Below are 19,562 nucleotides of genomic sequence, written 5' to 3' on the forward strand. Positions count from 1 at the left end.
TACTTATATTCGTGCAATTGCCCCCGAAACATGGGAAATCTGCTGTAAGCTCTCACTGGGGTTCTTCTGCAGCACGGCACCATGAAGCTCCTCTCTGTTGCTGCTGTTGCCTTGCTGGCGGCACAGGCAGCGGGTGCTTCCATCAAGCATCGTCTCAATGGCTTCACGATCCTGGAACATCCGGATCCGGCGAAAAGAGACTTGCTGCAAGACATTGTATGTCGTCATCAAATCTGAATCACTAGCTATGCTCCATAGTGATTATGTAAACATACTGACCCTCTGCAGGTTACATGGGATGACAAATCTCTGTTCATCAATGGAGAGAGGATTATGTTATTCAGCGGAGAAGTGCATCCTTTCAGGTACACTAGCCCCGCGTACTTTATGGTTTAATTCTGATGAAAACAGATTGCCAGTACCTTCGCTTTGGCTTGATATCTTCCACAAGATCAGAGCTCTTGGTTTCAACTGTGTATCTTTCTATATTGATTGGGCTCTTCTGGAGGGAAAGCCTGGCGACTACAGAGCAGAAGGCATCTTTGCTCTGGAACCCTTCTTTGATGCAGCCAAGGAAGCAGGCATTTATCTGATCGCCCGCCCCGGTTCGTACATCAATGCCGAGGTCTCAGGCGGTGGCTTCCCTGGATGGTTGCAGAGGGTCAATGGCACTCTTCGCTCGTCTGATGAGCCATTCCTTAAAGCTACTGATAAGTATGGGCTCATTGATGAGCTACTTCAGACACTTGCTTACAGTGTGATTTTAGCTATATCGCCAATGCCGCTGCTGCCGTGGCGAAGGCTCAAATCACGAATGGAGGGCCAGTAATTCTCTACCAGCCCGAAAACGAATACAGCGGTGGCTGCTGCGGTGTCAAATACCCCGATGCAGACTACATGCAGTATGTTATGGATCAGGCCCGGAAGGCTGACATTGTTGTACCTTTCATCAGCAACGATGCCTCACCTTCTGGGCACAATGCTCCTGGAAGTGGAACGGGCGCTGTTGATATTTATGGTCACGATAGCTATCCGTAAGTTATTCTGCATATGAGCTCCTTTCTTTTAGAGATTTTCCGTTTGACGGCAACTGACATTTCCCTAGCCTCGGCTTTGATTGCGTATGTTCTATCCTGCGAGCGAGATTGAATACTTCTGACGTATATAGGCAAACCCATCCGTATGGCCCGAGGGTAAACTGCCCGACAACTTCCGCACGCTCCATCTTGAGCAGAGCCCATCAACTCCGTATTCACTTCTTGAGGTAAGTTACTACTCAGCCTCGAGGACTAGTAATGTGTCTCACTGTTTTCTAGTTCCAAGCGGGTGCTTTCGACCCATGGGGTGGACCCGGCTTTGAAAAATGCTATGCCCTCGTTAACCACGAATTCTCGAGAGTTTTCTATAGGAACGACTTGAGTTTCGGAGTTTCTACCTTTAACTTATACATGGTATGGTCTATTCATATCTCTGGAACATACATCGCGCTGACAATATATAGACTTTCGGCGGAACAAACTGGGGTAACCTCGGACATCCCGGTGGATATACATCCTACGACTACGGATCGCCTATAACTGAAACGCGAAACGTTACACGGGAGAAGTACAGCGACATAAAGCTCCTTGCCAACTTTGTCAAAGCATCGCCATCCTATCTCACCGCTACTCCCAGAAACCTGACTACTGGTGTTTACACAGACACATCTGACCTGGCTGTCACCCCGTTAATTGGTGATAGTCCAGGCTCATTCTTCGTGGTCAGACATACGGACTATTCCAGCCAAGAGTCAACCTCGTACAAACTTAAGCTTCCTACCAGTGCTGGTAACCTGACTATTCCCCAGCTGGAGGGCACTCTAAGTCTCAACGGACGTGACTCAAAAATTCATGTTGTTGATTATAATGTGTCTGGAACGAACATTATCTATTCGACAGCTGAAGTCTTCACCTGGAAGAAGTTTGACGGTAACAAGGTCCTGGTGTTATACGGCGGACCGAAGGAACACCATGAATTGGCCATTGCCTCCAAGTCAAATGTGACCATCATCGAAGGTTCGGACTCTGGAATTGTCTCAACGAGGAAGGGCAGCTCTGTTATCATTGGCTGGGATGTCTCTTCTACTCGTCGCATCGTTCAAGTCGGTGACTTGAGAGTGTTCCTGCTTGGTAAGTAAATTCACAAGAAACTCGCGTTCACGACTAATGAATCCACAGATAGGAACTCTGCTTACAACTACTGGGTCCCCGAACTCCCCACAGAAGGTACTTCTCCCGGGTTCAGCACTTCGAAGACGACCGCCTCCTCCATTATTGTGAAGGCTGGCTACCTCCTCCGAGGCGCTCACCTTGATGGTGCTGATCTTCATCTTACTGCTGATTTCAATGCCACCACCCCGATTGAAGTGATCGGTGCTCCAACAGGCGCTAAGAATCTGTTCGTGAATGGTGAAAAGGCTAGCCACACAGTCGACAAGAACGGCATCTGGAGCAGTGAGGTCAAGTACGCGGCTCCAGAGATCAAGCTCCCCGGTTTGAAGGATTTGGACTGGAAGTATCTGGACACGCTTCCCGAAATTAAGTCTTCCTATGATGACTCGGCCTGGGTTTCGGCAGACCTTCCAAAGACAAAGAACACTCACCGTCCTCTTGACACACCAACATCGCTATACTCCTCTGACTATGGCTTCCACACTGGCTACCTGATCTACAGGGGTCACTTCGTTGCCAACGGCAAGGAAAGCGAATTTTTTATTCGCACACAAGGCGGTAGCGCATTCGGAAGTTCCGTATGGCTGAACGAGACGTATCTGGGCTCTTGGACTGGTGCCGATTATGCGATGGACGGTAACTCTACCTACAAGCTATCTCAGCTGGAGTCGGGCAAGAATTACGTCATCACTGTGGTTATTGATAACCTGGGTCTCGACGAGAATTGGACGGTCGGCGAGGAAACCATGAAGAATCCTCGTGGTATTCTTAGCTACAAGCTGAGCGGACAAGACGCCAGCGCAATCACCTGGAAGCTCACTGGTAACCTCGGAGGAGAAGACTACCAGGATAAGGTTAGAGGACCTCTCAACGAAGGTGGACTGTACGCAGAGCGCCAGGGCTTCCATCAGCCTCAGCCTCCAAGCGAATCCTGGGAGTCGGGCAGTCCCCTTGAAGGCCTGTCGAAGCCGGGTATCGGATTCTACACTGCCCAGTTCGACCTTGACCTCCCGAAGGGCTGGGATGTGCCGCTGTACTTCAACTTTGGCAACAACACCCAGGCGGCTCGGGCCCAGCTCTACGTCAACGGTTACCAGTATGGCAAGTTCACTGGAAACGTTGGGCCACAGACCAGCTTCCCTGTTCCCGAAGGTATCCTGAACTACCGCGGAACCAACTATGTGGCACTGAGTCTTTGGGCATTGGAGTCGGACGGTGCTAAGCTGGGTAGCTTCGAACTGTCCTACACCACCCCAGTGCTGACCGGATACGGGAATGTTGAGTCACCTGAGCAGCCCAAGTATGAGCAGCGGAAGGGAGCATACTAATCTTAGTTTCAAGGTAGTGACTATGAGCGGTTGAAGGGCAGCCTTTAGTTATGCAGCCTGCCTATATGGCTGTAATTGCAATGAAATACTATACTCCTTGATAAAGTCTTTGGGGTCACAATCTTAAGTGATAAAAGACTCGTAAATTTCCTGAGATACTGAAGTTCACTGAGGCTGTGACTATAGGAGCTGCATGAATCAGGTGTAGGACTCGTCCATAGCCTCAGGTGATCAATTATGTAAACCATTGAACCTGGGAACTTTGAGCTGTAGCACCTAGGAATAAATGATTCTCAATCATTGAAAATCTTGTTTCGTTGTGATATGTATAGACTACGACCAGTGCTATACATAAAGCCAACATACCTACAGTCAATAAAGCATCACCAACTCTATTAGCTAAGAATACCGATGGAAAAGGTTTGGCTTGAATCTACCGAGAAACATGAACAAACACGCAACACCTTATCATCGAAGATGTGATTACATAGGGAAACTGTGGAGAGACTTGAAACGAGTGTTGACGAACGGGGGTTAGAGAACACTATGGTATAGTGCCGTGTTTCTATACGTTGGGAGGACCTAATTATACCATTACCTTCCTGTCCATTAATATCACCCGGATAAGAGGTATGAAGGCTGTATCCCAGATCCTAAGAACTAGTGCAGGGTTCCAATTATGGTTAAACAATCATATTTAAAAACCAAATATATCAATTCTTCTCATCAAAAATAACTCCCAAAAACTTAATAAACCTGCTATCCCACGGTAAAATCCATAACCTCCGACTAGAATGGTAACTATAGTTGTATACGTGGACCCAGCCCTAACCCGTCCGTCTCCTGCATGAACGTTTTCTTCCCAGCCACCAAGAATTCCGGTCCAGACCCTCATCACTTTCGCAACCCTTCCACGTCGGTTTCTCTTTTTTCCTTCTGTCATACATTACTTCATTCTTCCCTCCCTCCCATTCCAAGACCCATTACGCAAATACCAGACAAAAAAAAAAGTCCATGTCGCGTATACTACCATACTAAATCTCCACATTGATCACCTCCACATTAATCAATCTTATCGCAATCTCCGAGATAATCCCCGACCATACTCCAAACCGAACCACAAACAACCAAGGATCCAACCAAGGACCCAAACAAACCCCAGAACCCAAAGAGAGTTGTGTCCAGACCGCAAAAAAGAAAAAGCAATGCCCCCAATCCCCCAACACCACCACAACCACCAAGACCAAGATCAAGACCAAAACCAAGATCTCATACCTCGAAACAACAATAACAATCTAACAAAACGCCTCACCCCCATCCCCCTCGGCCCAACCTACACCACAATCTCCATCCCCGCCTCCTACGGCCGCCTCACAAGCTCCCCCTCCCCCGGCACAATCGCCGGCATAATCCTCGGCAGCGTCTTCGGCTTCATCTTCCTCCTCTACCTCCTCTGGCTGGGCCTCAGCTCTGGCCGACGCTTCGGCAGCGAAACACAGACGGAGATGGCGTCGGCGAGTAGCGCGGGCGGGATGCGACGGAGACGGGGGAGACGGATTGTGGTCGAGGAGGAGAGGCCGATGAGTGCCCATGGACATGGACATGGACATGGTGGGGATCAGATTGTTGTGGAGGAGAGTGTGACGAGTGCGCCGAGTCGGTCTGAGGGGGATGTTATTGAGGTTTTTGAGGAGGCGAGTAGTGTGGATCGGCCGCCGAGACGGGGGAAGCATGGTGGTGGCGGAGGGTGGAGGAGAGGGGATTTGGAGGGGAGTGAGTTTAGTTCGAGGGTTTGAGTGTTTTTTTCTATCCTATTCTGCTGTATTCTTGGTTGTTGTTGTGGTTTATAATTCATTGGGGGTGTGGAGGGGAGAGTGGAAGGGGGAGTGTGTTTTGATGGATTGACGATTGATACCCTTGTTTTCTTTCTGTGGTTTTGTATTTTCCGACTTGGTTATGATTGATGTCTTAAGTTGAAGATGATTATGTATGTAGCGAGCATGACCATGATATATAATATAGCATACGCATAAGCAATATATCACGATAACGATACCAACCAGTGATCGATTAACCACCGAACATCAAATGCAACAGACACCTATTCAAAGCTCAACAAGCAAGAAAAAACACTCCGTTACACCATGAACGAAACCAATTCCCATTCCGGCGCCAAAAAACGAAAGGAACACGATCAAAACCGAAGCAGCGTATAAAACGAAGGCAAAGGCGCAATCTCTAAAACAGAATATCCAGACAACAACAGCAGGCCAGCGCAGCCATGATACCGGCGCAAATACCACCGCCCGAAGATCCGCCACCGCCGCGGTCATCGGCGTAGTACCCCGGCTGTGGGTATCCTTGCTGCGGCGGGTAGTACATGGGCTGTTGACCCTGGGGTGGCGGAGAGCCGTAGTAGCCCTGCTGCGGGGGTGGACCGTAGTTCTGAGGAGGGTATCCGCCTTGGTTGTAGTAGTCTCCCTGGGCGCCTTGGGGAGGGTAGGGCCCTGCGTCGTGGACGGGGGCGGGATAGGAGGGAGGTGGTCCGTCCTGTTACATGTTTGTCAGTGCTCGGTGTCTTGGTGGAAGTGGAGAGTGGAGATGGTACTTACGGGCTTGTTGTAGGACATTTTGGGGGGTTGTAAGAGGCGGTTGAGGAGTTGTAGAGGGTTGTTGAGCTGACAGTTGGAGTCGATGCGGCCTGGCGGTTGTTTTAGGGCGGGTGGCTTAACTCCGGTATTGCGAGTGGCTGGTTGCCCTAGATATCTGGTCCGAGAGCACAACGAGGGGACCGAGGAGGAATGAGAAGAGGGAAAAAGAAGGGAGAGAAAGAGGGGATCGGAGGAAGTGCCGAGAACAAAAAGGGAGTTGGGATTGAATGAATTAAATTGAATTGAAAGAACCAAGACCCTTGGCGCTGGCAGGCCCGTTTAGGCAACTTCAAATCTAGCCCGGGCCACCCGTTCAGTCTTGACGTGACTTGACATTTCTAACTTGCTGCACCGCCACACTGACAAGTCATTCCACCGACCGGTCCATCGCAACCTCGGTCGGCAGCTTAATAATGTCCCGATGGCAGGTGATGCTGCTGGACACTCCATGATTGGCCGGTCTTATACTTGCTACGCACACCTTGACGCGGCTAAAGGTATGGCTTGCTTACACGAGATGTCAATTGAATACGGTAGATTCGGTTCATATAGCAAAACCAGCAACGGTGTCCCCCAATCGCTCAGATCGTTCCTCACAAGCTCTGAAATCAACGCTAAATCTCATCATCCTGCTCTGCAGACTTTTGGGGGAGGGAAGAGGAGAGGGTAAGAGGATAAGAGGGGAGAAAGGAGTAGTCCTGCCATAGCACGATGGAACAAGACAAGACGAGAAATCAAAAAGTGTAGTAAATATGGATTACAAGAAAGGAATAACAGCCAGACGATGGCCTCGCAAAGGAGAATTAAGCTCCCTCCGACCGGTGCAAGATTCCCGCGCGGAGAAAGAAAAAGGGAGGATCTGCAAAAGCAAAGAGTTGTCGATAAGATGCACAGAACTAACCAAAAACAAATGAAATGTAAATGCTAAATCTCCGCTTGGGGTCTAAAGCGTCAATTCGCTGATGCAAGAACATGCAAAGTTGCATAAGTCTATCCGGGGCGCGTCACTTAAGCCGTCTCCTCAAGGGAGGCCTTCTGGAGCTCGTCGGACACATCGGCGGCGGCATCCTTCTCCTGCTTCAGCTCGGCCTCGGCCGAGACCTTGCCGTTAACACCGCTGTTGATGATAGCGGGCTTCTTGGCAGTGTCAGTCGCACGGTCGTCGACCTGAGAGGCCTCCTCCTCCAGGCGGGCAATTTCCTCCTGGGCCTTCTTGATGTTCTATGGAAATAATTAGTCGCTGTAGCTCACATGAGTGATTTAAACTGGAGCGGTACATACCTCCTCGGTCTTCGAAGCCTGGTTCTTCTTCCACTCAGTGATCTTAGCGGCCAGCTTCTCGACAACGGCGGGGACATCGGTCTGGTTCATAGGGGGGTCGATCTTGACCTTGGCGAAGTCCTCGATGATACCAACGTTGAGGTTGAACTTCTCGGCGGGGGCAGGGCTGCCGTTGGCGTTGCTCTTCTTACCCTTCTTGCCCTTCTTGCCGCCAGTGCCGACGAAGTAGTCATCCTCGTCCTTCTTCAAGACCTTCATGCCCTTCATGGCGGAGTCATCAATGGTACGGCCAATCTCAGCACGGAACTGAGAGGACTCGTCCTTTTTGTCATCCAGTCCCAGAGCAGCGAAGTCGTAGGAAGGGTTGAAGTGGCGGATAAGACCCTGGGCGGTAAGGATCTCGTCGGTGTAAGCCAGGCGAGAGGCCTCCTCGAGCTTCTTGTCGGCAATCTTCTTCTTCTTCTCGCGCTCGAAGGCGTCCCGCTGGGCCTTCTGCTTCTCCCGGCGAATTCTCCAGGCCTCATCCTCGTACTCCTTGTATGCCTTGCGAGCCTTGTAGTAGGTGTCCTTGATCTCACGGATAGCAGTCCACTTCTGCTGCTGCTCACCGTGGAGCTTGGTGCGCTCGTCCCGCAGGGCGTTGAGGTTCTTGAAAGCGCCGTCCTGCTCGGCCTTGATGGCATCCAGCTCCTTCTGAATCTCGGCGTACTTGTCGCTCAGAGCCTTGGCCTCAGGGTTGTCAAGGGTCTTCTTGAGGGCGGCAATCTGGGCCTTGATGTCGTTGATGACCTTCTGGGCCTCATCCAAGCCGGCGAAGTTCTTACGCTGCTTGCGCAGGCTGGAGACATCGGCAAGGGCCTTCTTCTCATCCACCAAGCGCATGGTACCGGAATCAACCTGCTTCTCGAGGCGCGCGATTTCACGGTCAATCTCCTCGACACTCTTGAACGACATGCGGGTCTTGGAGTTGTTCTGCTCCGCAATGCGGGCCTTGAGCGTGCTGTCCAGAGCATTGATCTTCTCCTGTGTGCTGGACCTGGACGCCTTGAATCCCGACTGCTTCTGACGGATGGAGGAGAGCTCAGCACGGAGTTCCTGCTGTCTCTTAGCCGCGGGCGAGTCCTTGTTGTTGGGCTTGGCGGTCTCGATCTTGGCCTTGACTTGGTTCTTTATGAAGTTAGTAACTTGTTACGTCAATGGAATGCGAAAATGGGGTTAGAAAAGAATCCCGAGCAAACGTATGGTGGATCATAAATGGCCGGTGGGCACTGAGTAAGAAAATGGCACGATATAATTTGTGCGTTGTATACAACAACAATTGAAACTCCGAAAGAACTCCAAAAAACATAATAAACCGTCACATACCAGCTTCTCCTGAACCGCAGCATGCTCCTTCTCAGCCTGCGCGAGGTCGGCTTTGAACGCCTCCTCACTGGGCTTGGTGGGCTTCACCTTCTGCTCCGTGGCAGGAGCCGATTTGGCTTCAGCGGACATCTTGTCGGGGAATTTGCAAATACGGGGGAACACTTGACAATGCAAATAGATTGACCGAAATCAATCTCTAGGAGGGACCCCAAAAGAGCGTGAAATGAGGGGAAACCAAAGGGGAATGTTGAGAGAAGAGGAAAGGAATTGGGGCAGAAACTCGTGCTCATTTTCTCGGTCTGGCCTTTTCCTTTGGGGTTAATCAGTTGTTGGCGGCGCTTAACCGTTGCCGCTTAGCGCTGTTCCGCCGATTTTTCGAGAACCTCCCTCTATCGCTTTTCGCAACGCTACAACTCCAGCCAACTTTTTTTTTTTTTTGTTGTCCCATCCCACGGCTCACGCTGAGCTCAGAGTTGGTCCTCGGTTGCTCTAATTTAAGTCTTTCCCGGCTCTCCTCTTTTTCTTTAATCTAGTTTTGTGTCGCAGCGCAGGTGCGCCTCATTTTTCACCATGGACGAGGACTACTCTTCTGGCTCCGTCGATGCCGACCGCGAGATGACCAGACTTTGGCGCACATGGAGGACGGTGTTCGAAATGCTTCAGGATCGGGTATGTGCCGCTGAAGGAGGGGAATGATCGACGACAGCCACAACGTTTGCTGACAAGCCATTTTTGGACAGGGCTACGAAGTCACCGAAGAAGAAGTGCAAATATCGCTCGAAGAATTCAAACAGAAATACTCCGATCCCCTCGGATACCCAGAGTATGCGACCCCAGACAACATGAACGTTTTTCAGCACCCCAAGGAAAAAGGCCGCTAACAATTCGGCGTAACTTTTGTGCAGCCGCAACAAGATGAAAGTCCAAGCTCGCCCCACGGAGGCTATGCAACACAAATACACGGCCATCAAGACCAACGCCAACCCGGACCCCCAGCCCGACTGCGGAATCATCTACGTTGAATTCTGCCCCGACTCGACCGGCGTCGGTACCAAGCAAGTGCGCGCCTTCAACCATGTCGTCGACGAGAACAACTTCCACACCGGCGTGTTCATCACCCAGACCCCGATCTCCCCGTCCGCCGTGCGTCTGCTGAGCGGTGTCCCTGGCCGTATCTGCGAGCATTTCCAGGAGCAGGATCTGCTGGTTAACATCACTCGGCACGAACTGGTCCCGAAGCACGTCCTGCTGAGCCCCGAGGAGAAGGCCAAATTGTTGGCGCGCTATCGTCTGAAGGAGTCTCAGTTGCCCCGTATCCAGGTGTCGGATCCTGTCGCGAGATACCTGGGTCTGCGCAGAGGCCAGGTCGTCAAGATTATCCGCAGGAGTGAAACGGCCGGTCGTTATGCCAGTTACCGCTGGGTTATTTAATCGCGATCGTGACGACTATGGCTTGTATGGTTATGCTATATTAACGGACGGCTGTTTGCTTGAGGGAGTTCATCGCGCTTTTTTCCATTCAAAGACGCCAAAAGAACATGTCGAGTTCGCTAAGAGGTTCCTGGGCACCTTCCTACGGCGCGGTTTCTCCTGCACCATAGCCTACGCCGTGTCTCACTCTCGAAGTGAACATATAAACGAGTGGATGGGATCTCAAGAACAACAGAGAAGCAAAACCAGAGGAGGCGGCAAATCACGGGACAAAAAAGAAAAAATCAGACGAAAGTCCAATTGCAGGCATTATGGGCAGCATGGCGTAAGGGCGAAACGAATGATTCATGGCTGGAGTGTACTGTCATGGTTCTGGTTGATTCCTTTGAATTTTTACTAATCGCAAAAACCCCGACTATATTGTACAATTTTCTTGATAGATTACTGAAAAATGCAACGGTCATGAGATTTTCAGTGATCGTAAATACCCATGCCTCTTTCTCAGGTAGAGGATAGCACGGGTCACATTAAGATATGATTAAATCAATCCGCTGGCCACTATAGAAATATACATGTAGACTAAGATAATCAATACCAACGCCATTGCTAATCCCGACTCCAATCCAGTATACATAATCATATCACCAATATTGAACATTAGAAAAAAGAAAGGGAACAAAAAAAAAAAAAAAAAAAAGAAAAAGAAAAAGAAACGAAAAGAAAAAGGATGAAAGGAAATCCCCACAAGAAGGAGAAGATTATTTATACATCCAACTACCGTTTAGTATATACCGTCATGATTCATGAATGTTTTGATAGTAATCCCCCAACATCCTGAAGTTCGACGTCGTCGCTTCCCTCAGGAATTGGGGCAGTTACATCAGACTGAGATCGATACGGTGGAGCCGGTGACTCCGGCGTATCACTAAAATGCACGCTGGATCCTCGTCGGCGGCCATATGAGTTACTACGAAGACCGCCAGGTCGTGAGAAATTCGGTGAAGCGTTTGGAGGAGTCCCTGAGGTCGGGGCGGAGAGTAGACCGCCAACGTCTTGAAGAAAAGCTGTGCTTCCACTGCGTGCACGGGTCGTTTGCCCGGGAGGAGGCATTTGGTATTGCATATGTGAGGTTGGAGGGGGGCTGCTCCTGGGAGAAGGATCCAGGAGACCGCCGACGTCGAACATGGAGACTCGGCCGGGTGAGCTCGGGACGGAGTCACCCGACGGTTTGCGTGGCGTTTTATTGGTCGGAATATACTCGTGTGGGCTCACTTTGATATCAAGACTGCCTGTAGTAGAGGATCGGTCGTCGTCGGTAGCAGGGGCATGACGGTGGAAAGACCAATTTGGATCCAGGGTGCCCGTACGGGCTGTAAAAGGCTCGCAGGGAGCAACCACGGGGGCTGGACGAGGCAGCTTGTGGTCGGAAGAAACCAGGTCAGGGTGCAAACGGATGCCCAGATCTCCTGCTAGGTCGGAGTCACTGCCCCAGTGATGGTGCGTGATAGTTGTACGACGAACCGAGCTGTGATCCATGCTCTCGCTGACGGAGGCCGATCCAATTGCCTTTTTGAACTTGGCTTTCTTGACGCCCTTGTCTCGCACGAAGGACCCAATGACTATGGCATTAGAAACCGCCGTGGCAGCGAGGATCTCTAGAGATGCCAGAAGAGATCGGTATTGCTGTGACCCTTGGTGGCCGATCACAGAGGGTACGCGGTAGCAGGTGATACCGACAAGAATCAAGGATAAGGCAAAGAGAATAACGAGCGAGGCTTTGCGTTTCGCAGGCATGTGAGTCATCATAATCAGGGGAATAGGAAAGGCCACAAGAAGAAGATCCGTAATCACGTCGCATACTCCCATTGTAATCAGGTTCGCGTAGCCGGAGCGACACTGGGCGCCTGGGTCCGGAACTACTTGCCAGTAGTGGTTGAATGGCTGGCATTCGGTTAGGGTTGCGAGTACCACGGCAATCAGAGTCGATCCCAAGAAATAATAGATAAATTGGAGAAATATCCGGAGAGACCGGCGCCAGATCATCTCCGAAACCCGTTTGAGAAATTCACATACGGTAAATTTGGCAGTCCAGATGCTTGTTGCGATCAAAACAGTCAGCCGGCATATTTCATCTCAAACGAATACTTAGAAGCAGCCTTACAAGATAGCATAGCAAATTCGAGAGACCAGAACCAACTTGCTTCCAACGATCCGATGTTGAATCTCTTCCGCCGTCAATCCCGCTGTCTTCGTATTGTTGGTCCCCCAGATCAGGATAACATGTACAAGGACCATGCGGATCAACAGGGGAATAATGGCAAGCATCATCACCTTATCCTCCCGAAAGAAGCGCTCGATACGAACGTAGCGACCACAGACTCGAACCACGATGATAGCCAGGGAGAAGCCGGTGGCCCACCAGCTCACCAGGAGCGTTGGGTTATCGTCGGCTTTCGTTCGAGCATTCGGGGGAATTTCTGGATATAGACCACGAGTGTCCAATACAGTCATGGCCGCTGAACCACCTCCGCAGAGGGGCCAGTGGAAAACAGGCGAGAACAGCCCAAGTTATCAAATAACAACGCACCGTGGATGAGTCCCTGGAGTAAGTTTAACAACGTAGTGCCTTTAGTTACACTCACATTGCTCATGACGAACTGCCTTGAGCATGCACGTGCGTTTCCCCAGATTAGGGTGTTTCCTCAGTGTGGGGAAAGAAGGTATAACGTAAGGAAAACCGGGGAATATAAAAGGCGACGATCTTGGGGGGCAAGAGTAGCGGGTGGAACCGGCGTTAAATGGGTGGGAGGGAAAGTGATGTTGATCTGGTGGCGTTCCAGGTGGAGGAGGCCCTATTTCGTATAGAATATGGTCCTTGACGAAAGAGTAAATGAGGGTTATCGGGAAAACGAGGGGGAAAAAAAAAAAAGAAGGGAGACAAGAGGTTCGCCTGGTGGATAAGTATAGAGTCTTGCTCTTACGTACCCCCAAGTGAAATAAAATAGTATTACAGGGCAAAGAAAAGGAAGGATTTCACCGCCGTTTCGGTAGAAGTTATGGAATATATTAACTCAAAGGACAGTATGCCACGAAGGTAGAAAGACCGAGAGAAATGGTTAAATCAAAAGTAAAAGAAACATCCATATGGAGACGGAAAGGGGAGACCCCAACCAAAAGCCATCCATGAACGGCTATTTAATAATGAAAACAACTATGTTGATAATCGTGATGATAAAATCACGCCCACCTCGAGGCCAAGGATCATGGCGGCCAACCGATTACCATGGATTCAAGAGATAAGACGGAACGGTCGCAGTGGGCGTCGGGAAGCGCCATTTATCGGCCTTCCGTTTGGTTCTAAGAGCAGGATTCGAGGACGGCAGAGCTGGGCAGGACAGCACGAGATAGTATTGGACCAGCCAGAGGGAGGCGATAGACCAAGGGACCTAAGTCGCTCAGGAGCTGTTTGCGGAGTAAGTTCATTGGCTTCCGATGACGATGGCGAAATGAAGCATTGCTTGTGATCCTGGGACTTGAGAAGGTAATTCGAGCTTGGGCCTGTTATCATCCGCCTTTCAAGGGCCGAACCCTGTCGAGACCGTGGGCTCGTATATAATCAATACTGCGGATTATTAGCGGCGAATGGAGAGAAAGAGCATAGGAGATAATCTAAGCTGTTACCTTATCAGATAGTTAGGAGGATTTTGGGGGAAATTCATTGGTAGTTGGTCGGAGACCCGATCAATCTCGCACATAAGATGGACATGACTCGTGCAACCAGATTGGATTGTAAAGTGTTAGGGTAGTATCCATTCTTCGAAGGAAGTTACCATTCGGTAGGATAATCCGTACGACAGAAAATGTTCATGTCCAGGTGTGGTCCACGTGGTGGTCTTGTGACGTTTTTCTTTTTCTTTTTTAATTCCTTTCTTGGACCACAGCAGCACAATATCCTACTAACCCCGATACGGGGTGCCGCCGCTTTTATGAGGTCAGCAGCACATGAGTGATCCGGAAGCAGTTCCTTTTTGCTTTCTCTCTAAAGCGTGTACAGACTAAAGCCTGCTGATCTGTATACATTCCACCACTTTCATGAGAGTTGTTTACACTGAGGAGGTTTTTCAATCTTTCCCTGTACCATGAAATCCAATTTCCAACTATGGTGGTTTCTACACGGGCGACCAAAATACTTTCATGCTTCGACAACAAACGAATACCTGTTCACCATGTCAAGATTTGCACCTTCACTCCAGGGTCTAAGCAGCCTCTGGCGAGGACAACTTTGACACGAACTTTTCACACAGAGCAATCAGTGAACTTGCGTTGGTAATATCCAAGGTTGTGAGTTCCGCTCCGAGCTCCGAGCGGACCCGGATTTGTGTATCATTAAAAATGCGTGAACTGCCTCAGTCTCCCTTGCTACCTTCCTTACCCCCCGACATGCCTGCTGTAATCCGCCCGAAGAATCCGAATCTCGCCTCCCGGATGAGGTCCGAGTTATCGGGAAGCGGGAACCCGAGACCGGTAACTAACTGCGCACTGCTACTCGGGTTGATGGGGGAGATCTGCCGCGTTACCCTCATATAGGGGAGTCCATACACGTTCGTCGAAATGGCTATGCATGCCACCCTGCTCAGCAACGTAGCCCACATCTTCAATCGGCCCTAGGTTAACTGACTCAATTGGCCCGCAAGCCTAGTGATTAACGGTACGCGGAGGAGGCATCGAGGAATGTATTTGCAGCCGAGTAGTTAGACTGCCCTTTCTTGCCCCCGATTCCTGAAATGCTCGACAGCATAGTGAAGAACTCAAGATGTTGTTACTGCTCCATTGAAACATGGTAGGGCCCAAGTACCGTTGAATTTGCCATAGAGCGCGGTATGATATTCATCCAGAGTCATGACCTCATATGGCCTGTCCTATATTAGAGTGAAGTCCTATTTTGAATATTTTTGATAGACAAGGGGGTTTTGCCAGGCTTACGCGGAAAAGCATAGCACCCTGGACCACTCCAGCGAGTGCAGGAGCTGCCTCACGGAACATTTTCCGAAGGAACGCCATGTCCGCAACATCACCTTAGCTCCGACGATATCACACCCATACGCTGAGTAATTTGCTATGGTCTTTTGCGATGCTTCATCTGAGAGTCCACTCCTAGAGCACACAATGATCTGCCTGGCTCCGTGCCACGCCATATGGATGGCCTGGCTTCCGCAAAGGCCCTAGAGACCACCCACAATCAGGTAAGAGGCATCAGAACGAAGTGCGACCTTTCTGGGTGCTGGCTTGATTGGAACAAGTACACGCGGAGACTCGCCATCCGAGATGACAACCTTTCCGATATGTCGGCCGCTACGAATGAGTGCCAGGGCGAATTGGATGCTGTTGAAGCTGAATGTTGTAATCGGCTGGAGAGGCCTAGCTCAGAAATATATAAAACCTTAATGAATATAAAGGATATCATGAAGTATTCTCTAATAATTACTCTAATAATTCTAATATAGAAAGATAGAGCTCTCTAATCCAGCTCTCACTACCCCAGAAGACCGCCCAGGACTACCCGCAATTCCTGCAGGAACCTAGTGACTTCTTCCTCTGTTCCTACTGTAACCCGCAGGCAACCTTCGCATCCGAGCTCCTTTCCGCGGAACCGTACCACAACCCCGTGTTTTTCCGCCATAGCTTCGTACGCAGCGAGGGCTACCTGGTTGCTGGGCTTTCCGCCTTCATTCGCGGGCTTGTCTAGGAGTTCTACGAGGAGGAAGTTCGACTCCTGTCCGCCAAGGAAGCGACCAATTCCCGGAATCTTGGGTAGTTCCTGTAGTAAGCGTTCGCGCTGAGCAATGATCTGTTCCCGGTATTTCTTCATGACAGCCATGTTGTTAGGGGACAGAGCAGCCATAGCAAGTGCACTAGTTGGACTTGAGATGTTGTAAGGGGCCTTCAGGCTGTTTAACAGACGGGCAATGGCAGGGCTAGTGAACGCGACTCCCAGCCGAATACCGGCCAGACCAAAGGCCTTACTCAAAGTCTGCATAACCACCAAGTTGGGCCAATCGTTGACCCATTCGGCGAGACTGGAGCCTTCGGGGGCGAAGTCGATGTATGCCTCATCCACGACGACCACACCATTCCATGTAGGGTGCTCCAGCACCTTCTGGATGTCGGACTTGCGGATCAAGTTGGCTGTAGGGTTACCAGGTGAGCAGATGTACACCATCTTGATCGAGTCGTCCGCAGACAGAGTCTCGATGATCTTTTCCGGCTGTAGCTGGAAACCATTCTCGACATCCAGAGGCACCTTCACGATATCCACGTCATTGACCTGCGCACTAACACCATACATGCCATACGTAGGGGGGCAAGTAAGGATCTTATCCTTTCCCGGCACGCAGAAACATCTTAACAGGGCATCGATGGCTTCGTCGGAGCCAACTCCAACGAAAAGATTCTCGGGGGTCAGGTCTTTTTGGCTGTGAATACGGGTATTGCGGAGGTTGCAGAAAAGTTGCTTCAACTCAATCTGGTGTCTAGGAATTCATCAAATCCGGGTCAGATTGGACTTATCAAGGACCGAAGTATGGGTGAGTCACTTACGGGTCGGGATAGCGGTTCAATCCCAAAAAGTCGATGTCTGGCTTCGACGAGCCAGTCGAATCTCCGTTGACAGTAGATTGTTGCAAAGCGCCTTCCGAGTTCAGGGCAAGACCAGGGCCATAAGCGTTTTCGTTGGCATCGAGAAGGACGTTCGTTCCGTCATCTTTGTAGTCACTGACTCATTAGTTTCCGTTGCGCTGATGCGGGGACCTGGAGGGTAAACACACTCTCTGGCACAGCGGTAGGGCTGCAATTGCAAGATGTTCTTGCGCGCGCATTTAGAGAGATCAAACGGTGATTGTCTCGCAGCCATTTTGGTGTGATATTGCTGAAGTGACGAGGTTCCTTGCAAACCGAAGAAAGATTGGCGGGGAGTCCTTTAAGTGGCGGGGAAAGATTATAGGCGGGGCGGGACCGGTCTCGGAAGTGTGACTCTTCAGGAACGGCAGCTTTAATTAAATGCCGAATGTCCATACTACTGACTCAACAGACAATTTTTGTATCTATTCTGCCAATGATCTCTATAACTGCTAGTGATATTGTTCTAGATATCTACATCCTCTGAATATATATATATATATATCTTTTTTTTATCACATTCATCTTCTCGAGGAGCTATAACTTTCCTTTGTGGGAACTACTTTTCTTGGATAGTCCGGGGAGTATATGTTTTATATTGTAGCTCAAGGTCGAGCAGACACACCTAGTATCTAGCAAATAGTTCCTCGTATTACCTATCCAGGTAGTTCTTCATTTATACAGATAGTTTAATAATAAACAACTCTTACAAGCGGAGGCAAACCCTTCTCACTCACTTTGTTCACTTCAGAAGCAAACGAATAATCTCAACTAAAAACCCACAGATACTGATATCATAGCCTGACATGGCTCCACTGGTTCTGGAAAGAAATTCAAAGTTTCCCCATGCCTGCGTTATTCGGGACACTAGACTGAGCATCAGTGGCAGAGGTTGCGGGCGCAATAGTAAGCCCCGAGAAATCCGAGAAGAAAGAAGTATCGGTGTAAGCAGTAAGATCGCCGGAGTCGGAAACAGCATTCACTTCGCACGCACGACCAAGAGCCGATTCGCAGTCGCCAGCGGACGATGAATCCGGTGCGTTGAAGAGCCGACCAGCATAGTCTCCAACAATCGTGGACACTCCTATCCAAGCATTTCCTTCAAAGATTCCCCTAGCACCTGCATCGCCGCCCTCCAGCGCATGGCCGTTGTTCTTCTCCCAGACATTGTTTACGGCATGCAAGAGAGTACCTCCACTCAAGGCTGGGCTGCGGCCGGCTGTCATGTAGATATAGTTGTTCTGCAGAGTAATTTGGTCTGCCTCACCGACCATCTCAAAGGTCCAGTAGGTGTACCCGTCGCAGCCAGTGGAGTACGTAGTTTCACCGTTGATGAAGTTGTTTGAGAGAGTAATACGGGTGTTGGTCTCGTATCCGAAGGTGTAGTGTTGCCGTCCGGTGCGAGCCGTCTAGAATGTCGATTAGCAACCTCACTCTTTTATGTGTTCAAAAGGGGCATACCGTGACATGATCAATCCAGATAAGGTCAGACCCATCGAAATAGAGGGCGTCACCACCCCAGACATACTCAGGGTTCAAGTCGGAGATCTCTATGTTTTGTACGATAATGTTCGACACGCCGTCTCTGAATCTCAGGCCTTTGCCTTTGATAACGCCCTTGTCTCCATCTCCAAGAATCGTTTTGTCCGATGCAACATCTATCCCCGTCGTCCCAGCGGTGTACCAAGTTGCTTGCGAAGAAGGAGAATCTCCGCAGTCATCCTGGATGATCTTCTGACAGCCGCTCCCGGTTCCCCAGGAAGCACAAACTGTACCACTAGTCGTGCCCTCTGACTCAGTGAAGTCGTATTCCTTGTCAAGCACAATGACTCGTGGGGTATCATCGGTAAGCCATTCCTTCAGCTCATCGATATCGCTGGGAATCTGTGCTTCTGCGTCACCACCGCCTGTCACCCCGGAAGCGAACCCTTCAGCCGAGCCGGAGACTGATACGGCTGCACTCAGCGGTGCTAGTCCCAAGAGGACAGCGGGAATGGTTGATGTGATCTTCATTGCGGCTGAAGAGAAGAAAAAGTGGTTTCCCAAATTGATTTCGTGAATTGATACTCAGAAGAATTCCGCGCGATCAGGCACAGCTTAAATAATCGTTCATCCATTGTAACTAACCCTCATTTACAACGGACGACCATCGGTTCTATAATTTACCAAAGGACTTGGGATCGGCTGTTGTCTCTTCGGCACTATGATTTAGCATCATGCCTGAAACAGTTCTGACAACCACGGATAATTCCACCCGAACGCCTCTAAAACACCACTTGTTGCCCACATGCCCCTGAAAATAAGCGAACAGACGATTATAAAGATCAGCAGAGAGTGTTTTCCCTTCACTTTTACCGCCGAAAGCCGAAAGAGTCAAGGGAAGGTATCTCCGACAGGTTTGCATGCGCATTAGTCACTCGGGCCAGTCACCGTGTTAGGGAGAGATCGACAACCTTGCATTATATCCAAAACAACAAGAGCCGAGAATTTATACGTATTATGCAGCCGTGTCTTGGGTATAGTGTCGCTTAGAAGCTAGTGCATGTTTTGAATGAACGGAAATGGAGCTCTGGGTCAGAATTGATCGGAAGGGTTTGTTTGTATGCGTGCTAAACGACACA

The 19,562-nt window shown here is 50.0% G+C and overlaps 7 protein-coding genes across 7 annotated transcripts; 3 read left to right on the plus strand and 4 right to left on the minus strand.

Annotated features, from left to right (window-relative positions):
* Nucleotides 1–81: 81 nt before the first annotated feature.
* AO090012000445 (glycoside hydrolase family 35 protein) lies at nt 82–3,538 on the plus strand (the record flags this gene model as incomplete). The annotated part of the gene is made up of 9 exons (XM_001727409.1): nt 82–216; nt 289–365; nt 412–714; nt 768–1,034; nt 1,106–1,121; nt 1,169–1,264; nt 1,317–1,451; nt 1,502–2,168; nt 2,217–3,538. 9 exons carry the CDS (start codon nt 82–84, stop codon nt 3,536–3,538), a joined length of 3,018 nt encoding a protein of 1,005 aa, XP_001727461.1.
* Nucleotides 3,539–4,743: 1,205 nt separating this feature from the next.
* AO090012000446 (uncharacterized protein) lies at nt 4,744–5,334 on the plus strand (the record flags this gene model as incomplete). Its single annotated transcript, XM_023236483.1, has 1 exon — nt 4,744–5,334. One exon carries the CDS (start codon nt 4,744–4,746, stop codon nt 5,332–5,334), a length of 591 nt encoding a protein of 196 aa, XP_023091404.1.
* A 442-nt stretch (nt 5,335–5,776) lies between these two features.
* On the minus strand, nt 5,777–6,168 carry AO090012000447 (uncharacterized protein; the record flags this gene model as incomplete). Its single annotated transcript, XM_001727411.1, has 2 exons — nt 5,777–6,088; nt 6,151–6,168. 2 exons carry the CDS (start codon nt 6,166–6,168, stop codon nt 5,777–5,779), a joined length of 330 nt encoding a protein of 109 aa, XP_001727463.1.
* A 1,272-nt stretch (nt 6,169–7,440) lies between these two features.
* Nucleotides 7,441–8,724, plus strand: AO090012000448 (uncharacterized protein; the record flags this gene model as incomplete). The annotated part of the gene is made up of 1 exon (XM_023236484.1): nt 7,441–8,724. One exon carries the CDS (start codon nt 7,441–7,443, stop codon nt 8,722–8,724), a length of 1,284 nt encoding a protein of 427 aa, XP_023091405.1.
* A 2,343-nt stretch (nt 8,725–11,067) lies between these two features.
* Nucleotides 11,068–12,309, minus strand: AO090012000449 (putative integral membrane protein Pth11-like; the record flags this gene model as incomplete). Its single annotated transcript, XM_001727413.3, has 1 exon — nt 11,068–12,309. One exon carries the CDS (start codon nt 12,307–12,309, stop codon nt 11,068–11,070), a length of 1,242 nt encoding a protein of 413 aa, XP_001727465.3.
* A 3,490-nt stretch (nt 12,310–15,799) lies between these two features.
* Nucleotides 15,800–17,176, minus strand: AO090012000450 (histidinol-phosphate transaminase; the record flags this gene model as incomplete). Its single annotated transcript, XM_023236485.1, has 3 exons — nt 15,800–16,796; nt 16,864–17,026; nt 17,074–17,176. 3 exons carry the CDS (start codon nt 17,174–17,176, stop codon nt 15,800–15,802), a joined length of 1,263 nt encoding a protein of 420 aa, XP_023091406.1.
* A 598-nt stretch (nt 17,177–17,774) lies between these two features.
* AO090012000451 (uncharacterized protein) lies at nt 17,775–18,954 on the minus strand (the record flags this gene model as incomplete). Its single annotated transcript, XM_001727415.1, has 2 exons — nt 17,775–18,350; nt 18,403–18,954. The coding sequence occupies 2 exons, from the start codon at nt 18,952–18,954 to the stop codon at nt 17,775–17,777; spliced, it is 1,128 nt and encodes a 375-aa protein (XP_001727467.1).
* Between the last annotated feature and the right edge of the window lie 608 nt (nt 18,955–19,562).

This window comes from Aspergillus oryzae, chromosome 4 (assembly GCF_000184455.2).
Source record: "Aspergillus oryzae RIB40 DNA, chromosome 4".
Taxonomy (NCBI): domain Eukaryota; kingdom Fungi; phylum Ascomycota; class Eurotiomycetes; order Eurotiales; family Aspergillaceae; genus Aspergillus; species Aspergillus oryzae.